The 12252-nt window shown below is 61.5% G+C and overlaps 1 protein-coding gene across 2 annotated transcripts; it reads right to left on the bottom strand.

Moving 5' to 3' along the window:
• Positions 1-53: 53 nt before the first annotated feature.
• On the bottom strand, positions 54-11284 carry ENG (endoglin). Of its 2 annotated transcripts, none has more exons than XM_066200992.1 (15): positions 11181-11284; positions 7073-7230; positions 4766-4900; positions 4016-4178; positions 3681-3837; positions 3378-3507; positions 2973-3144; positions 2747-2889; positions 2477-2614; positions 2115-2159; positions 1902-2012; positions 1564-1809; positions 1290-1353; positions 1099-1200; positions 54-661 (listed from the first exon to the last, which is right to left on the bottom strand). In XM_066200992.1, the coding sequence occupies exons 1-15, from the start codon at positions 11236-11238 to the stop codon at positions 492-494; spliced, it is 1992 nt and encodes a 663-aa protein (XP_066057089.1). In that variant the 5' UTR covers positions 11239-11284; the 3' UTR covers positions 54-491. The 2 variants fall into 2 exon arrangements, with proteins under 2 accessions (XP_066057089.1, XP_066057090.1); XM_066200993.1 differs by having other exon boundaries at positions 54-681; positions 11181-11283.
• Between the last annotated feature and the right edge of the window lie 968 nt (positions 11285-12252).

Genomic DNA, 12252 nt, shown 5'->3' with positions numbered 1-12252 from the left:
TGGTAGGTGGGAGCCTCAGGCTGTAGCAAGGCTCAGCATCAGGGCACAATTAATTTAATATAGGGAAAGTTTTTATTATTATTGATAAGAGTTTGTAACTTGGACGGGGAGCTGGGGGGAGTGGTGGGTTCTGCCCATCGCCCTGTGGGAGGGCAGCAGCCTTGCACCATCCTCCACAAATAAACCTCTTGCTGCTCCCACTGGTGCCTGCTGCCTTCCTGGGGAGATGCAGGAGGGGCATGGGGGTCACCCCAAGTGCTGGGGCATGTCCAGGGGGCACCCACTTCTTCCCCCCCCATTTGATGGGGAGCCTTGTGGGAGGTTTTGGCAATAGCTGCTCTTTCTGCCTCTCCACTGTAGCGGGGGACCCCAGGGGGGTTGCAGGGTGCCCCCCCCCGGTGTGGGCTGCCCTTGGGGGGCCAAAGCATTCACTGAATGAGTAATGGAGGCCCCCTCTGGGCTCGGCCTGAGATTTGGGGCAAAAAATCAGCTTAATGGCACTGGGGTGGGTCCCCAAGTCCGTTGGCCGGGGGCTGTGCGGGCTCGGGGGGGCCCGGGGGCGTCAGGCCATGCTGCTGGTGGAGCAGGGGGTGCTCTGGGTGCTGCCGATGCTGTGGTTGGTGCTGCTGCTCTCCGAGGCTGGCGCCGTGCTGGAAACTGGCTGCAGTTTGGAGATGGGACCTGGCTCACGCCGCCCGCCACGGGGGAACACCAAGGGGAAACCAGACTCAGGGCCAACAGTGGTGGCCCTGGCTTGGTCCCCTGGGACCTTCCAGCCCTCATGCACAAACCCTCATGGATCACTCCCCACCTGGCCCCTGAGCCCCTGGGATGGAGATGAGCATGGGGCACCCAGGAGCAGGAGGGAGGGCAGATGGCAGAGGGGCCCCCAGGCAACTCCTGAGAAGCCGTAGACACCTGGAGCAGGGTTATTCCCCTATAGCATTGCCAGGACTACAGATGAGGGCAGTGGAGAAGCCTGGTCTCTGGCTCACCCGGGAGCTTTGGCCAGGAGGGAAAAATGGGCAACCCAGTAAGGGACATGCACGTGGCCCCCTCATCCCATGACGGGGGTCCCCAGGGGTGGTGGATACTCACGGGTGTGTGAGTAGATGTACCAGAGCCCAGCAGTGAGGAGTGCCCCGATGAGGAAGGCGCCGAAGGTGATGCCCAGGACAGCAGCCAGCCCCAGCCCACGGTCTGTGGGAAGATGAGGCCGTCAGCACTGCCACACTGGGAGGGTCCCTTTCCCAATCCCACCCTGACCACCTCCCTTGCCCTGAACTCACAGTTGAGCGGCCTCCAGGCATCCTTCACTGTCACCTCCAGGACCTTCTCAAAGATGGTGTCATTCTGCGGAGGTGGAGGTTGGGGTGAGAGTGGGAAGATGTGCACCCTTTGCAGGATGACTGAGGTGGGGGCCCCCAGGCTCTTTGCAGACCAGGGAATGCTGCTCCTGGATGGGCTCCATCACCCAACGGTGTGGGACAAACCCATCAGGCTGCTGCCACCGATGGGGTCCAGCATGGTGGCATCACGGGGTGGGGAGGGGGTTACACTGACCTGCAAGCCGGCCTTGCACTTGAGGGTGGCAGAGAAGGGGATGTGTCCACCCTCGGGAATGGTGTAGGTGAAGCGGAAGCGCCAGACCTTCCTCCCGAGGCTGCTGGGGGGGCCCTCCAGCACAGCCACCCCCGCCCCACGTGCCTCCCCGCCCTGCACCAGCAGCACCGGCTCCCGCCCTGAGGCCACCAGCCAGCACTCCTTCAGCTGCAGGTCGGCTGGGTGATCCATCCACCGCATGGATGCCTGCACGGGGTGGGAACGGGGCACACCATCAGGGTCACTGGCCCAGGGACGGCTGGACTGCCCCAGCCTGGGCACCAGGACAGTGGCAGTACCTGCACAAAAGCCTCCTTGTTGATCTCCAGCTCTGTCTGTGGTGCCTCGAAGGCAGCGGTGGGGAAAAGGCGCAGGAAGAGCTCCCGTGGGATCTCGCACCGGAAGCCCACCTGCAAAAGAGGGGCAGCACTAAGGGGGTACCCAGCACCCAGCTGACAGCGACATTTGCACCTTCTCCCACCCCCAGACGTGCTGGGAAACCCAGCTCTTACCCGCACACTGTGGAGCACCGCATCCTTGGCCAGGCTGAGGATGAGCTGCAAGAATGCAGGAAGGTTGGGTCACTCAAGTGGTCTCCACTGCTGGAGTGGGATGGGATGGGATGGGATGGGATGGGATGGGATGGGATGGGATGGGATGGGATGGGATGGGATGGGATGGGATGGGATGGGATGGGATGGGACTGTCCCACCCACACATTCCCCCTCCATCTCAGCCCTGCGCTGCAGTATGATGTTTCCAGCCATGCAAAAGCAAGATGGTCCTGGTGGAGAAGACCCACTGGCAATCACTGAAGCTCTCATGGGCCATCAGTGGGACTAGAGGCAACACCCCCAGCCGGCCTCACCCTCACCTCATTGTTGGCATAGCCCCTGTCCTCCAGTGAGGTGCCGCAGTGGCTGAGGGGGCTTTTCAACATGAAGTGGGTGGCATTTTTCTCTGCCTGGCAGCTGATGTCCCTCAGGGTGATGTTCACCACGTCCTTGATGGGCTGGGAGGAAAGCACATTGTAGTCACCCACTGACCAGGGACAGCCCTGTGCCACCCACCCCAAGCACCCAGAGGAAAATGCAACTTCTGAGTGGTTTTGGCAGATATTGGCACCCCTCGCCACCCTCCTCACCTCCAGGTAGGACCTGATGATGACAATCTCCATGGTTTCATCTGTGCACTTCCAGGGCTTGAGTGTGAGCAGCACCCGGCGGGGCAAGTCTGGGGGCTGTGTGGTGACAAGGGGGGTGGTCGTCACAGGCATCTTGACCATCTCTGCAGGACAAGGAGATGGAGGGGCTGAGTGGGAGTGGTGGAAACCCCCATCCCACCCAGCCCTGGGGCGCTGGGGGCCTCACCGTGGCCCTGAATCTCCAGGTTGATGTGGGTGCTGGCAGGGATGGCGGAGTAGGAGGCAATGACACTGTAGTTCTTCTCAAAGGCTGTAGCGATGAGGTCCTGCTCCGTGTCAGGCAGGAGATTCCCAGTTAATGGATCCCGGAAGGGCACCAACTTGTAACTCCCAGAGACCTGCAGTGAGGAGGAAAGGGGGGAAGCATAGAGGGGCGAAGTGGAGACAGGGACAGCTAGGGGTGCACAAGGCACTGGGTTCATCCCAGTAATGAGGGCTTGCAGCAAGGGGGCTGCCACTTGCCCATGTGTAATGTCTCCAGGTGCCCTCCTGCCACCCTCCCCATGACACCAGCATCTCCTGGACGCCTGGCAGATCCCTTGGTGGGGAAGACACATTCCTCTCAGCATACCAGTAAGTGGATGTTGCACTTCAAAGTGAGGGACCAGGTGAAGTTGGCCTTGCTCTGCAGGATGAGGATCTGGTTGCCAGCAGAATTCTCAGGACATTCCAGAGTCAGGTTCACCTCTGTGATGGGGGAGCTGGAAAACCACAGAACCCCCCCCCCTTCTCAGCATTCCATACCAACCAGTCCCACATCCAACGTGGGACATAGGGCTCTGCCTTTGAGACACCCCAACACCTTCCCAAGCATCTCCAAGCATATCCCACTGCCTGTTCCACCCCTGGGGTCCCACTGCTTGCACTGTGGTACCTGGGCTCCGACTGCAGATGGATGATGTGAGCGGCCCTGGTGCTCTGGGCGTCACTACGTGAGCAGCCCTTCACCCCGTGGAAGACGACCTCAGCCTCAAGGTGCAGAATGGCATTGAAGTGCTCCTGGGGAATGCATTCTGGAGGACTGTGGGCATCTGTGTGGGTGGCAGGGTTATCAAAGTCAAGCTGGGCTCAGTGGGTGGGGAGATGCTCAGGGCCAGGGCATCAGTCCCCATGGCATCTCCCTTTGCCCCAGGAGGTTGTCACCCTTCTGGAACAGGAAGACCATTCCTGCACACTCCAGCCCCTCAGTGCACCCCCAGCCCCACGCACCTTCTCCCAGGTAGAGCTGGACCCTGCGGGGGTCCTGCAGCTCGCTGTAGGATGTGATGCCCCTGTAGGTAGCCAGAGCCCAGGCCAACAGCTGCCCCTCGCTGGAGACCACGGGTGGCTCAAGGTTTGGTGCTCTGCTGGTCCCTGGGATGAGGTGGGCGTCCTGTGGGCCAAATGACAGCCTAAGCCAGGATGAGGGGCAAGGCGCATCCCTCCCTTACACAGGCTGGCATGGGGGAAGCAAGGAAAACCTTTCCCCCCAGTGTGCAGGATACAAATGTGAATCTAAAACAGGTGAGCGTCCCTGGAGCCTGGGCTGGGGTTCACCCTGGATGAATGGGGGTTTTCGGGGCCACGAGCTGGGAGCAGCGAGAGTGGCCGGCGGCACATGGAGGGCTCAGCCCACTTTATTATTAGCCACAAACAAAGCAGGAGGTTTATTTTGCTAACAAAGCGTCCGACCCCGGCTCAGCTCGCTGGAGCCAAACCCCATCCCTGACCTTCCTCCCGCCAGCCAGAGGAAATGGGAGCTTTTTCCAGCCCTGTGCGTCATTCCCTGCCTGGCCAGCCCAGTGCTCCGCACCGCCAGCAATGCTCAGGAGTGTCCCCTCCTTCCTGGGGCACCACAAGTATCATGTCTGATGATCAGGGAGACCAGTCTCCACCAGTGACCCCCTTAAACATCCCCATGGATGGCCCGAGCCCTGCTGCCCTCCAGGACTGCTCCCGTTGTGGGGCTGTGGCACTCACGGTGCGGACGGTCAGGTTTGAGCACGGGGAGGTGATGGCGGCAGAGCAGCGGGCGCAGAGGAGGATGAGCACGGCTGGCTGGCTGCAGCGATCGGCTTGTGGAGTGACTGTCACCAGCAGAGGGACAGGAGAGGCCTGCGGCGGAAGAGGAGAGTGTCACCACTGTGGCCACCAAGCCTCAGCTGCTGTCACCTTCCTGGCTGCCCCCTGGAGCCAGAGGGAGCAAGAAGGGACCTCAGGCTGGCCCTGAGGATGAGCCATGCAAGAGGCAGCCATGGCTGGGTTTAGAGGGCAGGGATGCCACAGGAGTGTGTACTTACACTGGCAGGACAAACACGCCCTGGCTCCCCTAAGCAAGGGATCAGCGGTATGCCCACCTGGAAGACGGTGGTTTCCCCACACTGGTGTCCAGGACACTCCACATAGTGGGGTCTAGGCACCCCCTTCTTAAGGACCAGGGCATCCTTGAGTTAGAGACTAAGTAATCTCTGCACTGGGCACAAGAGTGTCACCCCACTGTGGACTGGGGTATCCCCACACTGAGGACTGGAGCATCCCTACACTGGGCCAGGGCATCCCCACCCTGGGCACCAGAGCATCCTCACTGTAGGTATTGGGGTATCTCCCACTGAAGACTGGAGAATCCCCATCCTGGGCACTGGGACATCCCTCGGGCAGATTTTCCCAGCCGTGCCCCAGCACTGTGCAGCCGCTCCAGGCTCAGGTGTGCCCATACTGGTGTGCAAGGATGCCCGGGCACAGTGCTGGCACACACCATTCCCCATGGCTAGCACTGCCTGGTTGCCTCTAGCCGGAAATCCGCATGGGGAAGTCAAAACTCCAGGCGCTAAGTTTGGCAACCGTTGCCTGAATAACGGCTCGCAAAGTTCTGAGCCGGGCAGCGGGCAGGGAAAACCAGCTGGGGACTGAGCGGGGTGGAGGCTGCTGCCAGTGCCATACACTAGGAGATGAGGCCGTGGGCATCCCGGCCTGGCCATGGCCCCGTGGCAAACGTGGGTGGCCAGGGACCCCGGGTGGCCCTGAGTGTCGGGGAGGAGCTGGCGGCTGTTTTTCCTGCCGCGTGTTTTGTGGCGCTCCATTGTTTGGCTGCGCGAGTGGCGGGAGCCTCGGCGCTCCCCGCCGCCGCCTTTCGGGTTATTTTTTTCTTTTTCTTCTCCTTTTTTTTTTTTTTTTTTCATCATGGGGATCTGCTTATAGAAAGCAGCTTCCAGTAATTCTTCTATAAGTGGAGCCGTGTCCCTGCCCAGCTTCCCCCGCGCGCTGTGGGGCTCAGTGCCGCAGCCGTGACATCAGTGTGTGTCCCCTGTTGCTGCTGGTGACAGCCCTGGGGCACCCCCGGCCCTGGCACAGATCCAGGATGCCAAAGCCAGGTCACACCAGGCTAGGCCACAGGGGTCCTTTGCAAAACCCACCCTCCCCAGTGCCTCGTGGCCTGGCTCCCCCTCTGCTCCAAAAGCAGAACTGGGAGAGCTGGGAGGTGGCAGGGAGGGGGGAGTGTGGCGCCGGGTGGCCCAGGGCTGGGCCAAAATCGGGTGCTGGGCCCCAGCCAGTGTGAGGGAAGCCGGGCTGTCCTGCAGAGCTGCCATGCAAACCTGGGCGCTGGTGCAAACCCACCCAGGAGTGCCAGCCAGTACCAGTGCCAGCCCTGACACTGCCCTGCACCATCTGTGCCCCAAAGCACCCACAGTGCAGTTATCACCCCTTGGCACGGCCATGTCAGCATTGGCACACGGGTTTCTGCTCACCTGAACACCTTAAAATGATGTGCCTCCTTCCCCCCTCCAGCCTTTCCTCCATCCCTCCCTTCAAACCTCCTTCCATCTCTTCCTCCATCCTTTCCTCCACTCTACCTTTCATCCCTTCCTCCCCTCCGCTTTCCGTCCCTCTCTCCAACGCCAGCGTGGTCACCACTGGGTATGCGTGGCTCTGCCCAGCTCCTGAGCCAGAACCAGGCCACCTTCCCAGGGAAATGGAGCGTCCTGAGGTGTCCAGCATAGGAATATCTGCCTTGGCAGCATGACCTATTAAAGAATTTGCCTCTAAAGTCTTTACATTCCTATCAGGGGCAGAGATGCCCAAGGCTGTGTTTGGAGGAGAAGCTTGGACAAGGTGCCATGGAGGAGGTTAATCCAGGTCCTTTCACTGCTCCTTAATAAGAGGAAGGTTTTCACAGCTGGTACACTCTGCCTTCTGAGGACAGTGACAGGGTGACAGTGCTGTGGTGACAGTGTGAAGTGACAGTGTAAGAAGTTCTGTGGGGATGCACTGGGGACCCCTCCTGCTCACCTTGGACCACTTGACGCTGAGGACATGGACTTCAAGGCCAGTGCCCATGGTGCTGTTGCTGACGCAGCCCCGTGGCACTGTGCTGGTGGCATAGGAGACGATGATGGGTGGCTTCTCTGTCACTGGCTGCAGGTCACAGCCCTCGGCTCTCCCGGGGTCTGGGCAGAAAACAAGAGACTGTCAGTCCCCGCCGCACGGATGTGGGGTGAGACAACACGCAGGGACGATAAAGGAGGGGGCTGAATGTCTCCGCCAGCGCCGGCACTGCCCCTTCAGCCTCAGCCCCCAGCCCGGCGCCAGCACGGCCCCACGGCCGGCACAGCACCCCCGGGACCATCTGCTACGTGTTCGCTCGGGGCCCGTCTGCCACCGCCAGCCCCCTCCGCAATCACGGTAATGACCCTTGGATCCGGGCTGGAAAAATCCACTGTCCCTGCTCGGCACTGCCGCGTGCCAAAACTCGCACCCGAAGGCTGGGGCGGTGGCGGAAGCCCCCCCCGCATTCCCCCGCCGCAGGAAAGTGGGAAGCGCAGGTATGGAAATGGCTGTAAAGCTCATCCTCCGCGGGCGCTGAGGCGTGAGCTTTGCCCCATCCCAAAGCCCCCGGCGGCGCGCGGCGAGCGGGGCCGGCCGGCGGCTGCCAAGGGAAATCCTGAGCGCAAACAGCCATTTGAAGGCCTGATCCTGTAAATCCCCACGTGCCTCGACAGTTTCCTCTGCCTCAGGCGGCCCTGCTGTGGCCGGGCTGTCCTCAGCTTGGCCCCGAGGAACCGCCTGCATCCATGGGTGCTCCTTTCCAGAGGGCTGGGCAGGACGGATCCCCGTGGTCACAGCCGGGGGGCTTTCTATGGGGAGACAGTGCCTGGGATGCTGTGTTTCTTTTGGAGGTGGCCACTGAGCTCGATCCCTTCCCACTCCAAATTTTCCCATCCCTGGTGGCTCCAGCCAGTGCACCGGGATGTGGCTGGACCGCACTCCAGGTCCACTCAGTCACCCCCACTCGGACTGGGGCTAGAGGGTGTGATGCTCCGCGTCATTGAGTTTTTGGGATGCAGGGCCCGACAAAGGGCCGTTCGTTCCAAGTCGTGCCCGTCACGGTGCCCCTGACCTGTGTCACGCCGTTGGGGTGGCCCGGCTGTGGCGGCGGGGGTCACGGCACAGACCCCCGGTGACGCTGCCGTGGGCCCACTCATTGTCCCGGCGCTTCCTCCCCCCAGCGTGGCGGCCGCGCGGCCGGCAGCATCGGGAGGAAGATAAACAGCCGCTTATCTGGGCGCCACAGGCCGTGTCCCTCTTCCCTTCCACTGCTGCCCTGACGGCCCCGGGCACGGCCGCGCGGCCCCGGCACCGCTGGGCAGAGGACGGGCAGCATCCTGCTGGGAGGTCAGGCAGGGCCGGGGGCCGCGGCTGGGCTCGCCTCTGGCAGGGCAGGGATGCCAGCGGAGGGGACGCGGGGCAGCGGTGCCAGTCGGGCACTGTCAGTCCCTGGGGAAGGCAGTGGGCTCCAGCATTATGTCAAGATCAGATAAGGGGGCTCAGCTGGGCCGCCGGGGCGATCAGATAAGGGCGCTGTTATTTTTGTACTCCAGGAAAGGGAAAAAAAAATTAAAAGGAAGAAAGAAAGAAAATCCATTTTATGTTTTTCCAACTGGCACTCTCCCTTGCTTTGGTGCCACTGAGATCAGGGATGGTCCCGCTGTTGCTCCCCCTTGGGTCAGGGGCTGAGGGGGCAATTCCTAGAGTTTTGGGAGCAGATGAAAGACCTGGGCAGAGAGCAACGCTGGGGTGTGGGGTGCAGGGCAAGGGTGGCTCCGGTAGTGCAGGATGCCCATGGGATGGGCAGTGCCACTTTGGCATCCTCGCATCCGGCAGTGTCGCCTCGGCACTTGTGTAATGAGCTGGTCCAGGTCAGGAATGGGGATGGATCCTGGACTGGGAGAGAATCGTCATCCTCTGAGCCACTGCTGGCTGTTGGACCATGCTGAGGTGGCATTGGGGGTTGGATGATGGGGTGGATGGGTCGAGGCTTTGGGCCTGACACAAGACACATCATTCTTGCCACTCTCTAAGTCAGACAGGTGGCAAGAAGCCTCTCCTCAGAGATGGGAGGGGAGACCCGCATCATGCTCACCCCATGGGGAGCAGCGCTGAGCCCTGTTGAGGGGGCACAAAGTCCCCACGTCTGGAAGCTGGCTGTGTCTGTGAGACACCCTGACACTGCACCCACCAAGAACACCCCAGTCCCACATCGCTGCACCCACCATGGATGTCCCAGTCCCATAGCACTGTGCCCACTACGGGCATCCCAGTTCCATGGCACTGCACCCACTGTGGGCACTCTCAGCCTCAAAGGTTCCTGTGAGGAAGAAGCAGCAACTGGACAGCATGTGGTGAGTGGCACAGGTAGGCAGGATGGGGACCATGTGTCACAGCTAAACAGGACATGGACCATTTGGCACAGACACTCAGGATAGGGACCACATGGTCCCACAACTACACAGGACAGTGACAATATGGCACAGTCATATAGGATGGGGTCCATATAGCACAGCTGCATAGGTTAGGGGTGGTATGGCCAGAGAAGGTGGTCTGTTTGTCTGGCAGAGTGACACAGGACAGGGACCATACAGACACATACAGTAGCGACTGTATAGCTCCATTCCAGAGCACAGGGACTGTGTGCCACAGCTACATAGGATGGAGATCATACAGCACAGATCAATAGGATGGGGACCTTAGGAACAGACACTCAGGGTGGGGACCATACGGCACAGCTATGTAGGGAAGAGCCCATAGAGCACAGCCCTGTTAGGGCATGTATGGCACACCCATATAGGGTGGCAGCTGTTGGGGACAAATATAAATACACACAGCACCGCTACATAGGACACAGGTGACATTGCACAGCTGTGTAGGATGGGGACCAGATGGCACAACTGTGTGGTATAGGGCCTATACACCATAGACAGGGAGGATAAGGCCTCTGTGGCACAACGACACAAGATGTGAAGCATATGACATGGTTATAGGATGGGGACTGCACAGGAAAACTACAGAGGAGACAGACCTTACTGCACATCTACATAGGATAGGAACACCATGGCACTGCCATAGGGCAGGGACTGTGGCACAGCTATAGGATGGGCACCAAGCCTCACAATTACACAGGACACGGGACTTACTGTGCATCTACAAGGATGGAAGCTGTATGGCACAACTATAGGGGACACAGCCCACATGGCACAGCCTCACTGGACAGGGACTGTCTGGCACAGCCACCAGACAGGGTTGTGATATAAGAGAGTGGGCGTCAAGCCTGGCAGTGGGGCCACCCCAGCACCACCCATGAGCACTGGCCCCCGTGGGGACCAGGAGGGACCAACCCAGCCAGGACACTCAGTGCTGCTGGCCCCAGCCTCTCCAGGCAGCTGCTGCCTTCCCAGCTCCCTTCCCCTCTGCCAGCGCCCTGAGTCCCCCAGCTCTGTGTCCCCTAGCTCCATCACTACTAGCGTCCCTCCTTGAAATTCCCCCTGTGGCTTTGTGGGGATCTCGGGGTGGCTCCAACTACTCTGGAAGCATCTAAGCCCCCAACTCCCATTTGAGGTTTTAAGAGTTTTTTTTCCCCATTTCTTGCCCCCAGTTTCAGCCCCACGTGCCATGTAAAGTTTTAAGGGTTTTTTTCCCATGTCTTGTCCCCATCTCCTGGTCAACCCCTTCATACTCCGTGGTGACAAGAAGCCACCAAAGCCACCCCAGATCCCCCCAGATTCCCGTCTTGGCCAGGACTCAGCCACGGCGCCTTCAACACCTCCCGCACCCGCCCCAGTGACGCAGCCGGGATTTCGGGGGTCCCAGGGAGCGGCAGGGCTGCGCTCTGTGTGTTCCGGGAATCGGGGTGGGTTTGTTCCTTCCCACAATCGAGGCTGCTCCCCAAAACCTCCTCTCCCGGGGGTGACAATCACTGCCTGTGAGGGCACAGCCGGGACCCCTTTGGCCACCGATCCGGAGACACCGGTGGGTCCCGTCCCGAGGGTCCCGTCCCGCTGTCCCATCCCGCAGATCTCATCCCCAGGGATCCGGTTCCCTGGTGCCCCCCGTCCCCACTCACCCGAGCGGCCGAGCAGTGCCAGGAGCAGCGGCAGGAGCGGGACGGAGCGGGGGCCCATGTCCGCCTGCGGCCGCTCCCCGGGAGCCAGCGCCGAGTGCGGGCGGCGGCAGCGGCAGGAAACCGACTCCCTTCGGAGGAGGGTCCGCGGCGGAGGAAATGCCGCTGGCGGCGCTGGGGCCGGGCCGGCGGGGCCGGGGGGGCGGAGAGGATGGACCCCCCTCCCCCGGAGGCGCCGTGCCTCAGTTTCCCTACAGCGCCGTGCGGGGCTGCGCCTCTGGAGGGGCGCACTGGAAGGGCTCCGGGAAGGGGGAGGGCACTGGTACCCGGGGTAGGTGCCCCCAGGGCCGCCCAGGGCTGGCACTAGTGAGTGGAGGGGTTGGACACAAGCGTTCTGGTGGGGTTCACTCACCCAATTTATTCCCGAGCTGCCCCCAGTGGTGGGGATGGGGGGGCTGCCCCAGGCGATGGGGAAGGGGCTGCCCCCGACATTCAGCCCCCACTGCTCCCGGCCAGCTCCCCAGCAGAGTCACATGTCTCAGGCTGGTGGGTGCCCCATGGCCCTGGACACCCACTCTGGTGGGCAAGTGGAAGCCCCCGAGCACTACTGCCCACCTGGCCTGTACCCTTGGCCAGGCCACAGATGGGGCTGCCAGGACACCCCTGCCTGACAGGTCGGCTGGAGGCCAGGACATCCCTCGGGACAAGGGGGCCTGGGTGGGGGAGTCTCGGGCAAGGGGGTCACAGCTGAGCACTGCCGAAAGGGCACCAGGGACCCCCTTCTGCACTCCTACCCCATTCCTCCCCACACCTCTCTGCTGGCCGAGGTGACAGCCCTCACACAGCTATCAGTGGGGCTGGGACCCCCCTGCCGGGGGTGGGCGCAGGTCCCCGGGGGTGGTTTTCATCTCGACTCATGGTTCACGGGCATGGGGACAGAATGGAAACGCGCCAGGGAAGACAACGACGCCTGTCCCCAGCAGCCAGGATGTCCCCGGAGACGTCTGTGACCCGGGGTGAGCAGCAACCATCTCCCATGACAGAGCACTGCCACCTCCTGGGGACCGCGGGGACG

Source organism: Chamaea fasciata, unplaced genomic scaffold (genome assembly GCF_029207755.1).
Source record: "Chamaea fasciata isolate MVZ Bird 193981 ecotype frontalis unplaced genomic scaffold, bChaFas1.0.hap1 SCAF_20, whole genome shotgun sequence".
NCBI lineage: Eukaryota > Metazoa > Chordata > Aves > Passeriformes > Sylviidae > Chamaea > Chamaea fasciata.
Note: the sequence above shows the minus strand (reverse complement) of the source record. Positions and strands in the feature narration are given on the sequence as shown.